General features: G+C 44.6%; 1 protein-coding gene across 4 annotated transcripts in view; it reads right to left on the reverse strand.

Moving 5' to 3' along the window:
- LOC118388175 (collagen alpha-1(VII) chain) overlaps positions 1-17607 on the reverse strand; it is a 91524-nt gene that overhangs the window by 8951 nt on the left and 64966 nt on the right. The window contains exons 65-91 of one of the 4 annotated variants that reach the window (XM_052526938.1): positions 15673-15744; positions 15477-15521; positions 14902-14937; positions 14686-14721; positions 14060-14164; positions 13895-13960; positions 13725-13760; positions 13566-13601; positions 13403-13450; positions 13253-13288; positions 12808-12933; positions 12357-12566; positions 12195-12230; positions 12059-12103; positions 11829-11945; positions 11482-11553; positions 11158-11202; positions 10104-10139; positions 6668-6703; positions 6537-6581; positions 6316-6348; positions 5566-5628; positions 5319-5354; positions 5094-5174; positions 4892-4960; positions 3636-3671; positions 6-65 (exon numbers count right to left, since the gene is read on the reverse strand). In XM_052526938.1, coding sequence (XP_052382898.1) covers positions 6-65; positions 3636-3671; positions 4892-4960; positions 5094-5174; positions 5319-5354; positions 5566-5628; positions 6316-6348; positions 6537-6581; positions 6668-6703; positions 10104-10139; positions 11158-11202; positions 11482-11553; positions 11829-11945; positions 12059-12103; positions 12195-12230; positions 12357-12566; positions 12808-12933; positions 13253-13288; positions 13403-13450; positions 13566-13601; positions 13725-13760; positions 13895-13960; positions 14060-14164; positions 14686-14721; positions 14902-14937; positions 15477-15521; positions 15673-15744 — 1662 coding nt within the window. Of the gene's footprint in view, positions 1-5; positions 66-3635; positions 3672-4891; positions 4961-5093; positions 5175-5318; positions 5355-5565; positions 5629-6315; positions 6349-6536; positions 6582-6667; positions 6704-10103; positions 10140-10484; positions 10524-11157; positions 11203-11481; positions 11554-11828; positions 11946-12058; positions 12104-12194; positions 12231-12356; positions 12567-12807; positions 12934-13252; positions 13289-13402; positions 13451-13565; positions 13602-13724; positions 13761-13894; positions 13961-14059; positions 14165-14685; positions 14722-14901; positions 14938-15476; positions 15522-15672; positions 15745-17607 lie in introns of all 4 variants that reach the window. The other 3 variants (XM_052526936.1, XM_052526937.1, XM_052526939.1) reach the window with 3 other exon arrangements.

A 17607-nucleotide genomic window follows, 5' to 3' on the forward strand; every position in this document is an offset into this window, starting at 1 on the left:
CTCACCCGTAGCCCTGGCAGCCCGCTCTCTCCCACTGTCCCAGGTAAGGTCACACCAGGAGGTCCCTGAACCAATTTCAACCAATAGACTTCAAATACATTCAACTCTGTTCCATCCTATTATATTGCATCTAGTTCCTCACCTTAGTATTGCCATTCTGCTTTATTCTCTTATTATTAAAGGGATAACGCAAAATTTTGGCAATTAAGCCCCATATTCCAGTAGACTTCACATCATTGCGCTAACATTAGTTAGCAATGGCTTGCGAAACTACCTTCAACTTCCTTCAAATTGCATGCAGGGACATAAAAATAGTATCCATGAGTTCATCTGACTCTGGCATTATGGCACTATTCCTTTAAAGCAGGAATGGGCACACTTTTTGGTTTGAGTGCCCCACTGGGATTTCGAAATTCAAAGGAGGGCCACACAGATTTCAAATCAAATTCTATTTGTCACATGCGCCGAACAATAGGTGTAGACCTTACAGTGAAATGCTTACAAGCCCTTAACCAACAATGCAGTTTTAAGAAATAAATAAGTGTTAAGAAAGTATTTACTAAATAAACTGAAATAAACAAAAAATAAATAATTAAAAGAGCAGCAATAAAATAACAGTAACGAGGATATATATATATACAGGGTGTACCGGTACAGAGTCAATATGCAGAGACATAGGTTAGTCGAGGTAATATGTACAAGTAGGTAGAGGTAAAGTGACTATGCACAGATAATAAACAGAGAGTAGCAGCAGCTTAAAAATGGGGTGGTCAATGCAAATAGTCTGGGTAGCCATTTGGTTACCTGTTCAGGAGTCTTATGGCTTGGGGGTAAAAACTGTTGAGAAACCTTTTTGTCCTAGACTTGGCACTCTGGTACCGCTTGCCATGCAGTAGTAGAGAGAACAGTCTATGACTGGAGTGGCTGGGGTCTTTGACAATTTATAGGGCCTTCCTCTGACACCGCCTGGTGTAGAGGTCCTGTATGGCAGGCAGCTTAGCCCCAGTGAGGTACTGGGCTGTATGCACTACTATCTGTAGTGCCTTGCGGTCGGAGGCCGAGCAATTTCCGTACCAGTCAGGATGTTCTCAATGTTGCAGCTGTAGAACCTTTTGAGGATCTGAGGACCCATGCCAAATCTTTTTAGTTTCCTGAGGGGGAATAGGCTTTGTCGTGCCCTCTTCACGACTGTCTTGGTGTGTTAGGACCATTCTAGTTTGTTGTTGATGTGGACACCAAGGAACTTGAAGCTCTTAACCTGCTTCACTACAGCCCCGTCGATGAGAATGAGGGCGTGCTCGGTCCTCCTTTTCCTGTAGTCCACAATTATCTCCTTAGTCTTGGTTACGTTGAGGGATAGGTTGTTATTCTGGAACCACCCGGCCAGGTCTCTGACCTTCTCCCTGTAGGCTGTCTCGTCGTTGTCTGTGATCAGGCCTACCACTGTTGTGTCATCAACAAACCTAATGTTGGTGTTGAAGTCGTGCTTGGCCATGCCGTCATGGGTGAACAGGGAGTACAGGAGGGGACTGAGCACGCACCCCTGAGGGGCTCCAGTATTGAGGATCAGCATGGCAGATGTGTTGCTACCTACCCTCACCACCTGGGGGCAGCCCATCAGGAAGTCCAAGATCCAGTTGCAGAGGGAGATGTTTAGTCCCAGGATCCTTAGCTTAGTGATGAGCTTTGATGGTACTATGGTGTTGAACACTGACCTGTAGTCAATGAATAGCATTCTCACGTAGGTGTTCCTTTTGTCTAGGTGGGAAAGGGCAGTGTGGAGCGCAATAGAGATTGCATCATCTGTGGATCTGTTTGGGCGGTATGCAAATTGGAGTGGGTCTTTGGTTTCTTGGATAATGGTGTTGATGTGAGCCATTACCAGCCTTTCAAAGCACTTCATGGCTACGGACGTATCTGTAGTAATTTAGGCAAGTTGCCTTCGTGTTCTTGGGCACAGGGACTATGGTGGTCTGCTTGAAACATGTTGGCATTACAGACTCAATCAGGGACATGTTGAAAATGTCAGTGAAGACAGCTGCCAGTTGGTCAGCACATGCCCGGAGGCCACGTCCTGGTAATCCATCTGGCTCCACAGCCTTGTGAATGTTGACCTGTTAAAAGATCTTATTCACGTCGACTACGGAGAACGTGATCACACAGCTGATGCTCTCATGCATGCCTCAGTGTTGCTTGCCTCGAAGTGAGCATAGAAGTGATTTAGCTCGTCTGGTATGCTCGTGTCACTGGGCAGCTCGCGGCTGTGCCTCCCTTTGTAGTCTGTAATAGTTTGCAAGCCCTGCCACATAGAGTCCCGTTAGAATCCCGCACCTTGAAAGCGGCAGCTCTACCCTTTAGCTCTACCCTTTAGCTCAGTGCGAATGTTGCCTGTCATCCATGGCTTCTGGTTGGTGTATGTACGTACAGTCACTGTGGGGACGACGTCCTCGATGCACTTACTGATAAAGCCAGTGACTGATGTGGTGTACTCCTGAACGCCATCGGAAGTATCCCGGAACATGTTCCAGTCTGTGAAAGCAAAACAGTCCTGTGGTTCAGCATCTGCTTCACCTGACCACTTTTTTTTAGACTGAGTCACTGGTGCTTCCTGCTTTAATTTTTGCTTGTAAGCAGGAATCAGGCGGATAGAATTGTGGCTAGATTTACCAAATGGAGGGTGAAGGAGGGCTTTGTACGCATCTCTGTGTGTGGAGTACAGGTGATCTAGAATAGTTTTCCATCTGGTTGCACATTTAACATGTTGATTGAAATTAGGTAGAACTAATTTAAGTTTCCCTGCATTAAAGTCTCCGGGCACTAGGAGCACCGCCTCTGGGTGAGCTGCTTCCTGTTTGCTTATTTCCTTATACAGCTGACTGAGTGCGGTCTTTGTGCCAGCATCCGTCTGTGGTGGTAAATAAGCTGCCACGAAAAGTTCTATCTTGCCGGTGCAGCGTATATCCCGCAAGCTGAATATCCATGTCATCATTCAGCCATGATTCCGTGAAACATAAGATTTGACTGTTTTTGATGTCCCGTTGGTAGGATATTTGTGATCGTACCTCGTCTAATTTATTGTCCAATGATTGCAGGTTGGTGAGTAATATTGACGGTAACGGCAGCTTTCCCACTCTCCTTCTGCGGATCCTCACGAGGCTTCCCGCTCTGTGTCCTCTGTACCTGCGTCTCTTCCTCTTGCAAATAACTGGGATGTTGGCCTTGTCGGGGGTTCGGAAGAATGTCCTGTGCGTCCTGCTTGTTGAAGAAAAAATCTTTGTCTAATCCGAGGTGAGTGATCACTGTCCTGATATCCAGAAGCTCTTTTTTTGCCGTGAGATACGGTTTCAGAAACATTATGTACAAAATAAGTTAAAAAATTATGCGGAAAAACCCCACACAATAGCAGAATTGGTTGGGCGCCCGTAAAACTGCTGCCATTTCTTCCAGCGCCATTTTCTCAGAAATGTTTACAATACATCTGTTTGTTGGCCTATGATGCAGTTTAATTCAGTATTGTGATTTACTGATTCCGAGTTGTATCTATTGTGACTCCATACACCAGTTAGACATGGTCAGGTTAGTCACGATGACTGGATGTTACCACGACTGGAAGAGTAAACATGACAATCACTCACCTGTGCTCCTTTCATACCAGGGGGTCCTGCTACAGCCTGTGATGGGGATATGTAGGGAGAACATGACGTGAAACTCACATATCTGGATTAGGTTGTTTGCAAATGCACTGAAGATGGACAGCAATAGTAAACGATTGAGGAAACTCATACCCACTATGTTATGCAAAGTATCACTTTTTTATTGTGCTACTGCTTTGGCCTTTTGACCTTCATTAGAGCATCAGACCATGAATGTTTTAATTTGGTTTTCACACAAACTAGAGGAAGAGTTTAACAGATGTGCTGTCTATAAGTACAGTACATCTCGTCCCTTCAAAAGCTCTTATTTCTCAAGAACCGTAGTACATCCTGCTAAAGCTTCTGGCAGAATGATGTGAATGTATGTGTGTGTATATATGTGTGTGTGTGTCTATATGTGTGCATCCGTGCTCATATGCTTGAGCATTGGTGTGTCCTTGTTTGTGTATTTGTACATGTGCCTCTGCCCTCCTATTCATGCCAATGATTTCCTCGTCTTTGAAATGGAGAGATGTTGGATAAAGAGGATGTGAGTCATGGCCATTTACAGTAAATACAAGAGGGAATCATGTGCAGATAGAGCTTTTGATTAAAGCACTCAAGAGTCCAAAACATGTTCTAGAATATTGGACTGTTGGCTTTCATAGTTTTCGATATCGCAGAGCAGCTCAAGCTATTTCTCCAACTGTCACCACAATCAAATGAATAGGCGCTGAGTACATGGAGCCGCGTTGGTTGGGAATTTATGGGAGGTGCTAGGTCAGGCTGTGCGTCCCCCGCGGACGGTAGTCTCACAATGGGCCGCCGGACTATCTAGGCTCTGCGGCTGTGGACTCCGAAAGTCCGAAAGCTGCAATATGTAACTTTTTGGGCGATCAGATCAAATTCACATAGAAATATGTGTTATAGATTTGTCACTCTCATTGAAAGCAAGTCTAAGAAGCGGTAGATCTGTTCCATGTGCTCTATGTCTATTCTTCCCGTTCTTCAGTTTACTTTCAGCTTCAAACAACTGAAAATATAATATTTTGGGTTACGGAAAATATATTTCACAGCCGTTTAGATGGTACAATGATTCTCTACACTATACTTGTATGTTTGGCCACATAAACTGACATTCCGTGAATTTTAGCAACACAGAAGTAGCGGAGCAATTTCTGCATTGTGAGGTTGAATTGAGTACAGCTCAATTCAACCTCACGTCACTTCCCTGATCCCCTCTCACCCCACTGACTCACCTTTCCTGGGGGGCCACTGTCCCCCTGCTCCCCCTTCAACCCCGCGGACCCCATTGGTCCAGCGATACCCTGTAATAAAGATCCAACACAGCACTCTAAAAAACCTTTTCAAAGAAAAATCCACACTAAACCTGATGCCATCCTAACACATCCTAGACACACAGTAGGATGAAGCGAGACAGATACCATACACAGTACACACCTGTTTCCCTGGCAACCCTGGTGTTCCCTCTTTTCCAGGTATCCCGTCTCTTCCTGGGACCCCTGGCTTGCCCCCCTCCCCCTGTGGAGAGACACACTTAATGTCACCACCAGAACTGATGTTTGTGTGAATGGCTTGCTGTGTATTAACCATGGCGATGATAGAGGTGTGTGTTTGTTGGCTCTACAGTACAGTATGTGAGTCCCACGGAGCTGCTGTACTCACTGTCTGCCCTGGTAGACCCGGAGGCCCAGATGGACCCTGGGAAGAGACGGTATCATTAAAATACATTAAACAACATTAAACACACATTATTGTGTCAATGGCATTTTTAATTACAGTAAGCTTAAAGGTAAATGTGTGAGCATACGAGGAATCCCCAGTCCAATGGGAATGTACTACAACACCAGTTTAGCCAGTAAAACTATATAGTATGAGAGTTGGTTTATAGATGATTGATGCTGTGCCCTACCACAGCTCCAGGAGGCCCTGCAGGTCCACGCACTCCCATGTTGCCTTCGGGACCAGGAAGTCCCTGTGGAACAGGAGGGTCATTTCAAATAGATTATTATGAAGCTCTGTGACTTTCACTGTGAAAAGTGGGTGAGTAGTTCTAAAAACACTGAGGCAATAAACATCTAATAGGAAAACATATAAGGCCAGTTTCTCAGACACAGATTAAGCCTAGTCCTGGACTAAAAAGCTCTCTCAATGGACAATCTATATTGATAACACTTTCTAGACTTGGACTAGCCTAAATCTCTGCCTGTGCCACGGATCCCTCAGATTTGTCATTATGCACACCTGGTCCCTATTCCCTGATGAGTAATTGTATAAGTGTGCCCTTGGTTCACCATTGTCTTGTCGATTATTGTTCCGATGTCCGTTGGTCATGTGAGTACCTGTGCTATGTTGTTTTGGCTTTCGTACCACGTGTATTGTGCAGATGATTACGGGTCTCGTCCCGTGTGATAATCATTGTGCGCTTGTGTTATTTATTCGAGGTACTCCTCGCTCTTTTGTTTGGGTTTCAACCTTGTGTTTTGTATAGTGTTTGTTTGGTCTTCGTCCCCTTGCCTTTACACGACACGCTGTGATTTGGGTAAATAAAAACCCCTATTAGACATTCCTGCGCCTGTCTCCCGACCATTTATGCCATCATGACAGCCTGGGAAACTGGCCCATAATATACAACACAATATTTATCATATAAAGTTCTCACCTGAACACCAACCCCAGGCACTCCTTGATTACCCTGTCAGGGATCAAAACACATTCTCAGAACAACAAATACAACACTTAAATGGATCATTCCAGTGCTGTAATACTAAGCTACTGTAGGCCAAAAAAAGATCAACACTACTAAATGCATCAGCAATAACCCCACAGAGCTAGAACTAAGAATGAATGATACTGTAGATCTATGACGGAAGAAGTTCTCACCTTTACCCCTGACGGACCTGGAGGTCCATTGGTACCGATCGGACCCTACAATTACAAAAGAGATAGCATCAGTATAAGTGCAGCTCTGTGTGTGCACATGCGCATGTCGGATATTAAAATATCATACTTACAGTTGGCCCTCTAATTCCAGGTTCTCCAGGGTTTCCCTGCAAACAAGAGATAAGAGCATGCTGGATTAACATGCCCAAGACATAACACACACAGAGAACACATGCATGATACGACACACAAACACATACACAGCAAATTCTCCAGTGATAAATCAACACTGAAAGTGTTAAATTAACACACTGCTTAGTGTAAAGCCTTAAAGTGCCTTGCCTTTCTGGTGAATTGTAGAGTTATCACTCATGACTGCATTTGTTAGTGACAGACATGGTTGTTGCAGAATTATTATTTTGTTCTGTTGCCTTCACCAAGTGAGATCCTAAGCAAATATGTCATCATTAAAATGAAATTACTCAACAGAATACAAGTGCTCAATAAGGCCTTATTTTGAGGGCTTTGTTTACCCTAATATAGTGGCCTGAAACCCATGGTTTTCAGGCATGCAAGTCACATTATGCTGGCTGGCAAAGTGAAGTGTAATTCCTATTGGAATCCAGCCAGTGAGGGGATATCCAACAATTAGAATTTTTATTCACCCCGCCCTAACCCGCATTCAGAAAGAATGCCTGTTGGGAAGTCTAACATATTGGACTACCTAAACCATCTAAACTGGAACAACCATTTCAGTAACGGGTGCAATAAATCCAAGTAACAGATTGGATTACTTTAGATTTGTTTATATTTCAGTAGCATAAGATGAATTCATCGATGCAAAAACATAGATATTGTAACAAACTATTCTAAAAAGCAACCTGCAATAGAGCATGCTAGGAAATATGATAATGATGGGTGTGGTTTTGTTTTAACACTGGTTATTAACACCAATACTGTGGTTATTTTACACCAATGAGTGTTAATTTAACAATTGAGTCAACACTAGAAATGTTACAATGAAAAATCAACACTAGGGAACACTGGCCAATTTGCTGTGCATACACACAGCATACTGTACATACTTACAGTGGGGCAAAAAAGTATTTAGTCAGCCACCAATTGCGCAAGTTCTCCAACTTGAAAAGATGAGAGAGGCCTGTAATTTTCATCATAGGTACACTTCAACTATAACAGACAAAATGAGAAAAATAATCCAGAAAATCACATTGTAGGATTTGTTTAATGAATTTATTTGCAAATTATGGTGGAAAATAAGTATTTGGTCAATAACAAAAGTTTATCTCAATACTTTGTTATATACCCTTTGTTGGCAATGACAGAAGTCTTCACAAGGTTTTCACACACTGATGCTGGTATTTTGGCCCATTCCTCCATGCAGATCTCCTCTAGAGCAGTGATGTTTTGGGGCTGTTGCTGGGCAACACGGACTTTCAACTCCCTCCAAAGATTTTCTATGGGTTTGAGATCTGGAGACTGGCTAGGCCACTTCAGGACCTTGAAATGCTTCTTACGAAGCCACTCCTTCGTTGCCCGGGCGACGTGTTTGGGATCATTGTCATGCTGAAAGACCCAGCCACGTTTCATCTTCAATGCCCTTGCTGATGGAAGGAGGTTTTTACTCAAAATCTCACGATACATGGCACAATTCATTCTTTACCTTAACACGGATCAGTCGTCCTGGTCCCTTTGCAGAAAAACAGCCCCAAAGCATGATGTTTCCACCCCCATGCTTCACAGTAGATATGGTGTTCTTTGGATGCAACTCAGCATTCTTTGTCCTCCAAACACGACGAGTTGAGTTTTTACCAAAAAGTTATATTTTGGTTTCATCTGACCATATGACATTCTCCCAATCTTCTTCTGGATCATCCAAATGCTCTCTAGCAAACTTCAGACGGGCCTGGACATGTACTGGCTTAAGCAGGGGGACACGTCTGGCACTGCAGGATTTGAGTCCCTGGCGGCGTAGTGTGTTACTGATGGTAAGCTTTGTTACTTTGGTCCCAGTTCTCTGCAGGTCATTCACTAGGTCCCCCCGTGTGGTTCTGGGATTTTTGCTCACCGTTCTTGTGATCATTTTGACCCCACGGGGTGAGATCTTGTGTGGAGCCCCAGATCGAGGGAGATTATCAGTGGTCTTGTATGTCTTCCATTTCCTAATAATTGCTCCCACAGTTGATTTCTTCAAACCAAGCTGCTTACCAATTGCATATTCAGTCTTCCCAGCCTGGTGCAGGTCTACAATTTTGTTTCTGGTGTCCTTTGACAGCTCTTTGGTCTTGGCCATAGTGGAGTTTGGAGTGTGACTGTTTGAGGTTGTGGACAGGTGTCTTTTATACTGATAACAAGTTCAAACAGGTGCCATTAATACAGGTAACGAGTGGAGGACAGAGGAGCCTCTTAAAGAAGAAGTTACAAGTCTGTGAGAGCCAGAAATCTTGCTTGTTTGTAGGTGACCAAATACTTATTTTCCACCATAATTTGCAAATAAATTCATAAAAAATCCTACAATGTAATTGTCTGGATTTTTGTTCCTCATTTTGTCTGTCATAGTTGAAGTGTACCTATGATGAAAATTACAGGCCTCTCTCATCTTTTTAAGAGGGAGAACTTGCACAATTGGTGGCTGACTAACTACTTTTTTGCCCCACTGTACATACATGTAGGCTTTGTACAGACATACTTGCCTAGTTAAATAAAGGTTACAAATAAAAAATAAATAAGAAAAGACATACATTTCATACGTGAACATCAAAGAAAAAGTGTTCACACACAAACAAATACACAACTGCATACACACACAACTGCATACACACACAACTGCATACACACACAACTGCATACACACACAACTGCATACACACACAACTGCATACACACACAACTGCATACACACACAATACACAAAGACACACACATGGTTTTCAATGTACAAACAGTGCTTTGGGAGGACTGAGAAGCAGACAAAAGAGCATGTGAAGCCACAAGCACAGAAAGCTAGCACACAATGCACAGAGAGCTATGACACTAAGCAAAATGCATCTGTTACAATTCTGACAGGGCAGGTAATCCATCTCACTATTCACAACCCTATTGTGTCCAATTGATCTTGGTTAGTGTATGTGGCATATGTGTTACAAATGTGTGGTGTTTAATACATAAAACATTCCAGCCATCAGTGGTACTCTGGGAACAGGTGGTCCAGATTAATATTTCATGAGTTTCCTATCAAAGCCAAACTCTAGTCTCAGACCCCTGGGAGATGGGCCCTAATTCAAATGAAAGAAAATTAAAGTGGAGACATGAATGCAGAGGATGGTGCGGTGGAGGACTCTGTGACTGTGTGTGCATGTTGATACTGATGATACTAGCGTCCCCTGACAATATTCCCCTCTCTCCAAACCCCTCTGCTGCAGTGCGGTGGAAACTGGTACCGTCACAGCATCTTTGGGTCGTGCTTGTACCCCTCCACCTGACTCATGTACCCCCCCCAGCCCCCATTTCCCTGGTCACAAGCATGCCAGCCAGCAGCACAGAACCTACCGGTCTGCCCAGCACTCCAGGGAACCCAGGCAGGCCCTAGAGTCAGAGAGGAAGAAGGAGAGGGGGAGAAGAAGAATGGAAAGAGTAGGATAGTAGGACACAAGGGTAATTGGAAGTGTTGAAAAGAGAGGGAGGGACAGAAAGGGTGTAAAATATATCAAAATTAGACAGATTGATGGAGGGAGGTAAGAAGAAAGAGGGAGGAGTTGTTAGAAGCAGAGTTGCAAAAGGTTACAGTCTAAAGGTTCTACGTAGCCTCAGCCCAAAGGAAAACAGATACATCAGCTCCATCAGCGGCCTAGCACTGGCAGCCAATCCACAGGCTTTCCTACGCAGGGCCGGCCCTAAAGGAGGCTGCATGGCTGGGTTACTGTTACTCACTGAGCGGCCTTGAGGACCAGCTGGCCCTTGTGGACCCTGCTTCGAAACATTGTGGGATGAAACAAGAAGCGTGAGTTATCTTATCATCTCTCCACCTCCACACCTTCAAATCTATTTATCTTTCTCCTTCTACCCATCTCTATCCTCCTCATGGTATGACTACTAGGGCTCTGAGTTCTTACAGACCAGGAGAAACTCTGGGCCCTAGTTAGTCATGGTTGATTACACAACATCAACATCAATGCTTCAGTTACTCACCTACTGTATGGTTGGACATGTTATGATCACTGGAACTCAAACACAACATTATCTGCTTAACTATATACTGTAGTGCAGCCATTCTACTGAAGACCTGAAAACTGTGTAACTCCAGTTTGTCCTTTGATGTCTGGGATCTGTCTCCTGGAAGCTGTCTCTTTGAAAACAGATGAGTGCACAGTATGCATAATGCATCCATGCAGTCACATCTAAATGGCATAATATATCAACAAAGAAGCACCACAGTATATCACTGTATAATTGTATGGTTATTGATATCAATCAAAATAAAAGCCTGACAGACCGACTTTATCTGAAAATGTATTAGGTAGCCTAGCTACAGTAACCTTATCATATGATTACAATATTATCATCATTTTAATCTTTCCTTCAACCCCACCCCTCCTCCTCTCACCGGCTTCCCATCCTGTCCCGGTTTGCCAGGTTCTCCTGCTGTCCCCTGAAATGATCAAAACACAACCTGGTTACTACTAGCTACCACTACAACACTGTCTTCACAACCTCCTCCGCACCATAATCACACAATGATGAGGGTAATACAACCTCGTATCAATTAGTGCCAACTGTTAACCCATATGGTTAGAGCCAGTCACATCTCATCTCACAGTGTAGCACGGAGGTGTCAAAGTCCTTTTCACCAAGGGGTGCACAATGAATGCATGTTTGACACCTCAGTTGTAGATGAGGGATAGCCACTTATTGTAAAGCACACAGTCACCTGAAAACCATCGCGTCCCTGTTCTCCAGATGGACCCCGATCACCTTTATCTCCACGGAGCCCTGCAATACCCTGTAACACACACACACACACACACACACACACACACACACACACACACACACACACACACACACACACACACACACACACACACACACACACACACACACACACACACACACACACACACACACACACAGCTTATTAAACACAGGGACTCACATCAGGCTGCATGATAAGAAAAGCATTTCGCTACACTAGCACTAACATCTGCTAACCATGTGTATGTGACAAATAAAATTTGATGATGAAGTACTGCAATATTAAGAGTGAGGTGTTCTGACCCTGTCGCCTTTGGATCCCTGTGGCCCTGAGGCGCCAGGCTCTCCCTTCGGCCCTGTGACCCCAGGGAGGCCCCTTGCTCCGGGGAGTCCAGATTCACCCGCTACTGCAGCAGCACCCTTAAACACACACACACACCCCAATAAACACACTGCACTCAGTAACCTCTGGGTGAACTATGATATGTTTACTGTAATGACGACTTATTAGAAAAGTAGTCTGTATGGGTCACCTTTGGTCCAGGAGGGCCCACTGAGCCACCTAGCCCGTTTTTCCCCTGGAGATGAGAACGGTCATGTTCTGGTCAACATCCATACAGTATATACAGTACATTAAATGATGATTATTGTGGTGATGAATATACTCACAGCCTCTCCTTTGTCACCCTTCTCTCCTCTCTCCCCCTGGAAGTCAAAGTGGTATCACATGACACATCTCTAATCCACATGATCTTCCTCTCTTTTTTATTTTTTATTTCCTCCTTTCATATTCCTCTCCCTCTCCTTAAACCACTCCTTCCTCCTCCTCACCTTATCTCCAGGTCGTCCAGCCTCTCCCAGTTCTCCAGCTCTCCCTGGTACTCCAGGTATTCCAGGTTTTCCTGGCTCTCCAGCCTGTCCCGTGGGTCCTACTGGGCCCTTCTCTCCAATGGCCCTCCCTGTGGGTCCTGTGGCCCCTACAGGACCCCGTTCCCCCTGCTCTCCCTTCACACCCCTCTCCCCAGACAGCCCGCGGGCACCCTGACATGGAAATGAGTAAAGACATTACTTACACATACTGTCCTAGAAATCATTGTTTTCAAAATCCATGCAGTCATACAGAGAATCACTTTTAGAGTAAGCAGAGTTATGCATTACATAATCGGTCAAATAAACACACTAACACCATGTTTTAGTTCACTCTAATACAACATTTGCGTGGGGTCTTGATATAGTCTCTTTGTTCCCCACACTGCCCCCAAATTGGAGACCGCTCACTCACATCTATCCCTGCTGGTCCTCTCTGCCCGGCCTCTCCCTTGTCTCCTCTCTGGCCCTTCTCAGCCTTCTCCAGCACACTCTTGCCTGGCACATTCCTGTTATCCACAAGCACCTTCAGGTCCTGCATCTACAGACAGGACAGTACAGGGACAGAAAGGTCGTATTCATCATTCCTGTTATCCACAAGCACCTTCAGGTCCTGCATCTACAGACAGGACAGTACAGGGACAGAAAGGTCGTATTCATCAGGCACCAAACTAAAGGAAGCAAACTGAAACAGGAGGGGCCTACTTGGACTTCGTTTCAAGTTGAAGTAAAGGTTTCAACACTTTGATACAGTGTGTCCTAATGAATAGAACCCAGGCTTGGTAAAAGGGAAGGAGACTCAAATACAGCACAGCTATGCCTTAATGTCACATCGTTGCAAACATTTAATATCCACTTACCTCAATGCCAAGGTTAGAGAGGGCCTTCTGCACATCCTGATGGGAGAGAGGCACAAACAGTGTCAAGGAGGAGTGAATACAGTACATGGTCATGCCTTTATCAGTCACATGCTGGGGTTATTCTCCTTTCTTGAATGCGTATTTTCTTACCACTGCTGTTCCAGGCCTGCCCGGTTGCCCGTCCTCTCCTGGGTCACCCTGTCAATAACATCTCACATCAGTAATACTAAAGATGCACTAACACATACACACACTCAGGAAACAGCATGTGTGCACATTCATATGTCAGACACACACACACACACACACTTACCCTTTCACCTTTACTGCCCACTGCTCCTCTCTCCCCCTGAAATACAAGAGTGAATGGGTCAGAGATCAGACTGAAGGACAGATGGATGGATAGAGCTAGAGCAGACTGACTGACCATAGAAATAAATAATAGTAAATGATCTCTATGGAAATGCCTTACTCTAGCTCCTGCGGTCCCTGGGATTCCAGGCACACCCTGAGAGACAGAGAGAGATGGGCATCAGAAACAGAGTGCATTAGAAATGTACTTAAGACAAGCACACAGTACTGCTACATCAGGCTATGCTATACTGCTATACTGCACGGCTCATATCCAACATAGTAACTTACTGTGCTTCCTGGAGGCCCCTGAGGGCCAGGGATAGATGGTGTTGGAGCTCCCTTCGCATAGACCACCTGAGAGAGTAGAGAGGGGAGAGAGAGAACTGTATAATCAGAGCACCAAGTGACATACACACACATTCTAGGAAGCAGAGGCATATGACTGCTCTGTACCTGTCCTGGAGGTCCGATGGTGCCAGGGACCCCTTGGGGCCCAGATAGACCAGTTGGCCCTGCAGGCCCGCCAAGGCCCCGGTCCCCCTTCAGCCCATCACGGCCCTGAAACACACACACACACTTGACAACTTCAGACCAGCACGGACACTATTCTATTCCTAAGGGGTCTGGCCTGTACTAGAAAGGAGGCAGATGTCCTAGATAATTTCTATGAATTTGGACATGAAACCAAAGCCTTGACATTCTATGCCCGTGCGGATCCCCTCTCAGAAGCGTCTGGCCCTCAAAGGCAGAGCTTGATCATTACCCACCGTTGCATTTATACAGCTGCTGCTTAGAGCACTATTGATTCCACCGTGAAGGTAGGGTGTGATAGAAATATCAATGTCACAGGAGAGTACGCTTAATAAAAACACACTAGGAGGAGGATTGATGGCGAGAAAGAAACAGAACAGGGATAATCGAGAGATGCTCAGGAGAGGAGAGCAGGATCGATAAAGACTGAGGCAAAGAGGGAGCGAGAGGAAGAGAGAGACAGCAGGGGAGGAAAGAAAGGACATTGTACAAACATAGAAAGAGAGCGAGAGGGGAGAGATAAAGATACAGGGTAACAAGTTACTAACGTCTCTTCCAGAAACCCCAGCCTCTCCTTTGTCACCCTGTGAGGTAAAGAAACATCATTTTCATTATACAGCTAAAGACAACAGTGACACTGCAAAGACACTCACATTAACTCCAAATTATCATAAACAGCACAGCAATGGGAGGAAACCGTGATGTTTACAGGTCAGTGGACCACAGAATAAAGTTATGTGAATGTTGCCGTAACCAACACCGACCTTTCTGCCATCTTCCCCTGGTACGCCATCCTCACCCTGCGAAAAACAACACAATAACAAACTTACAACACTGAAATGTGCATTTATAAAAGCTCACTGTGCTGTTGTATCAAGCAAAGCCTCTCAGTTAGATAGATAATGTATTGCAGAGGCTTTGGTTGATCATCCTATTTCCTCTTCACTTAACATTACAACAGATGGGTAGCTCCCCAAATGGCTCCCTAACCCTACATAATGCATTAATTTTGACCAGAGCCCTATAGGCATGGTCAAAAGTAGTGCACTATATAGGGAATAGGGTGCCATTTGGAATGAACCCACAGTCAGCACAGCCACTCAGGTAGAATAAAAGCATCAGAGTTACATTTGATCAGTGCACTTTAACCTGAGGATGTGACAAACATGTTTAATGGTAATTACACAGACAGAGACACATAGGACTAACTGGTGACTATAAACTCATAATGAATAGCACTGAATCGCATGCAATTGTTTTAATTCAGTTTGTTATTAATCAGAGTTTTGATGTAGTGTGGTAATGCCCTGCAGGATGTCAGGTCGGACTGATCCCTCACCATTTTCCCAGCAGCCCCTGGTTTTCCATCTTCTCCTGCTTTGCCCTGAAACACAACAATTAGGCTTATGAGACATCAATGAGACACGTGCTTTGGAAAGTGGAGCTTTGTGTGTGTGTGTGTGTGTGTGTGTGGGTGGGTGCATCGTGCATGTATGTGTTTTTGTTTGTGTGGTTGACAGTGTTGGCAAACTCACAGGTGTGCCTGGATTTCCAGCGGGCCCAATAGGGCCTGGGAGGCCCTGTACACCTCTTAGTCCTGGCAGCCCCTGGTGAGACAGACAGACAGGGTGGAGGGGTGAGGGCTGAAACCACACAGCAACACAGTGCCCTCTAGTGTTCAAAAACAGTAAGTGACGGCTAGAATAAAAAATATATATTTTGGACAAACCCACATCACGACAAGAGAGACAACACAACATAAAGAGAGACCTAAGACAACAACACATGACAAAAACACAGTAGCAACACAACATAGCAGCAGAAAATGTTAGCAGCTTAAAACATGGTACAAACATTATTGGGCACAGACAATAGCACAAAGGGAAAGAAGTCTGAGACAACAATACAACACGTGAAGCAGCCACAACTGTCAGTAAGTGTCCATGATTGAGTCTTTGAATGAAGAGATGGAGATAAATAAGCATCAACCAGTGGGTCTTGCGACGGGTATACAGAGATGACCAGTTAACAGAGGAGTATAGAGTGCAATGATGTGACCTATATGGATTATTGGTGGCAAATCTGATGTCCGAATGGTAAAGAACATCTAGCCGCTCAAGAGCACCCTTACCTGCTGATCTATAAATTATGTCTCCGTAATCTAGCATGGGTAGGATGGTCGTCTGAATCAGGGTTAGTTTGGCAGCTGGGGTGAAAGACGAGCAATTATGATAGAGGAAACCAAGTCTAGATTTAACGTTAGCCTGCAGCTTTGATATGTGCTGAGACAAAGAGTGTACCGTCTAGCCATACTCCCAAGTACTTGTATGAAGTGACTACCTCAAGCTCTAAACCTTCAGAGGTAGTAATCACACTGGTGGGAAGGGGCATTCTTCTTACCAAACCACATGACCTTTGTTTTGGAGGTGTTCAGAAAAAGGTTAAGGGCAGAGAAAGCTTGTTGGGCACTAACAAAGCTTTGTTGTAGAGCATTTAAGAACAAAATCTGTGAAGGGGCCAGCTGAGTATAAGAATGCATATAAATGGATGAGAGAGCTTCCTACTGCCTGAGCTATGTTGTTGATGTAAATTGAGAAGAACGTATAGCCTAGGATCGAGTCTTGGGGTACTCCCTTGGTGACATACTCCTGAGCCAGCCCACAAGAATGGAATGGTCTACCGTATCAAAGGCTTTGGCCAAGTCAATAAAAACATGAATTAGAATCAAGGACAATGGAGACATCATTTAGGACCTTTAAGGTTGCAGTGAACCAGATGTTTTTTAGGGGTTCTTTAACACCACAGACTCAGTGACTGCCTGCAGGGAGAAACTTTGTAGTGGGACAGGGGAAAAAGAGTGAGGAGCATTAGGGATAGTTCCGTATTAGAAGGGGTGGGAGATGAGGAAATGTTAGACGGGCAATGAGGCATGGCTGAGTCAAATAGGAATCCAGACATAATGAAGTGGTGATTAAAGAGCTCAGCCATATGCTTCTTGTCAGTAACAACCACATCATCAAGGAGGGTTTATTCTCCAGGTCTTTAACTGTTTTCCAGAACGTCTTGGGGTTAGGCCCACAGAGAGAGAACTGCTCCTTAAAGTAACTAACTTTGGCCTTCTGGATAGCCTGAGTGCATTTATTTCTCATTTGCCTGAACAAGAGCTAGTCTGCCAAATGAAATTCTTGAGGTGGAGATACTCTGCCAGATCACGGTCGAACCTGAGCCTGAACCTGTTTTTAATTATAATTTTCTTTATGGGGCATGTTTATTAACCATACCACTGAAAATACCAAAAAAGAAAGACCAAGCCTCTTCGACAGAGGTGATTCTATACCAATATACAGAGGTCATGAAGGTTTGCTCTTTAAAGTTGTTTTTTTTAGCAAGCGTCAATGACAAGTCAGGACAGGTTGTTTCATTGAGCAGCCATTACGAACACAGGCTGTAAAACAGTGATCACTTAGGTC

This window comes from Oncorhynchus keta, chromosome 10, assembly GCF_023373465.1.
Source record: "Oncorhynchus keta strain PuntledgeMale-10-30-2019 chromosome 10, Oket_V2, whole genome shotgun sequence".
NCBI classification, from domain to species: Eukaryota; Metazoa; Chordata; class Actinopteri; order Salmoniformes; family Salmonidae; genus Oncorhynchus; species Oncorhynchus keta.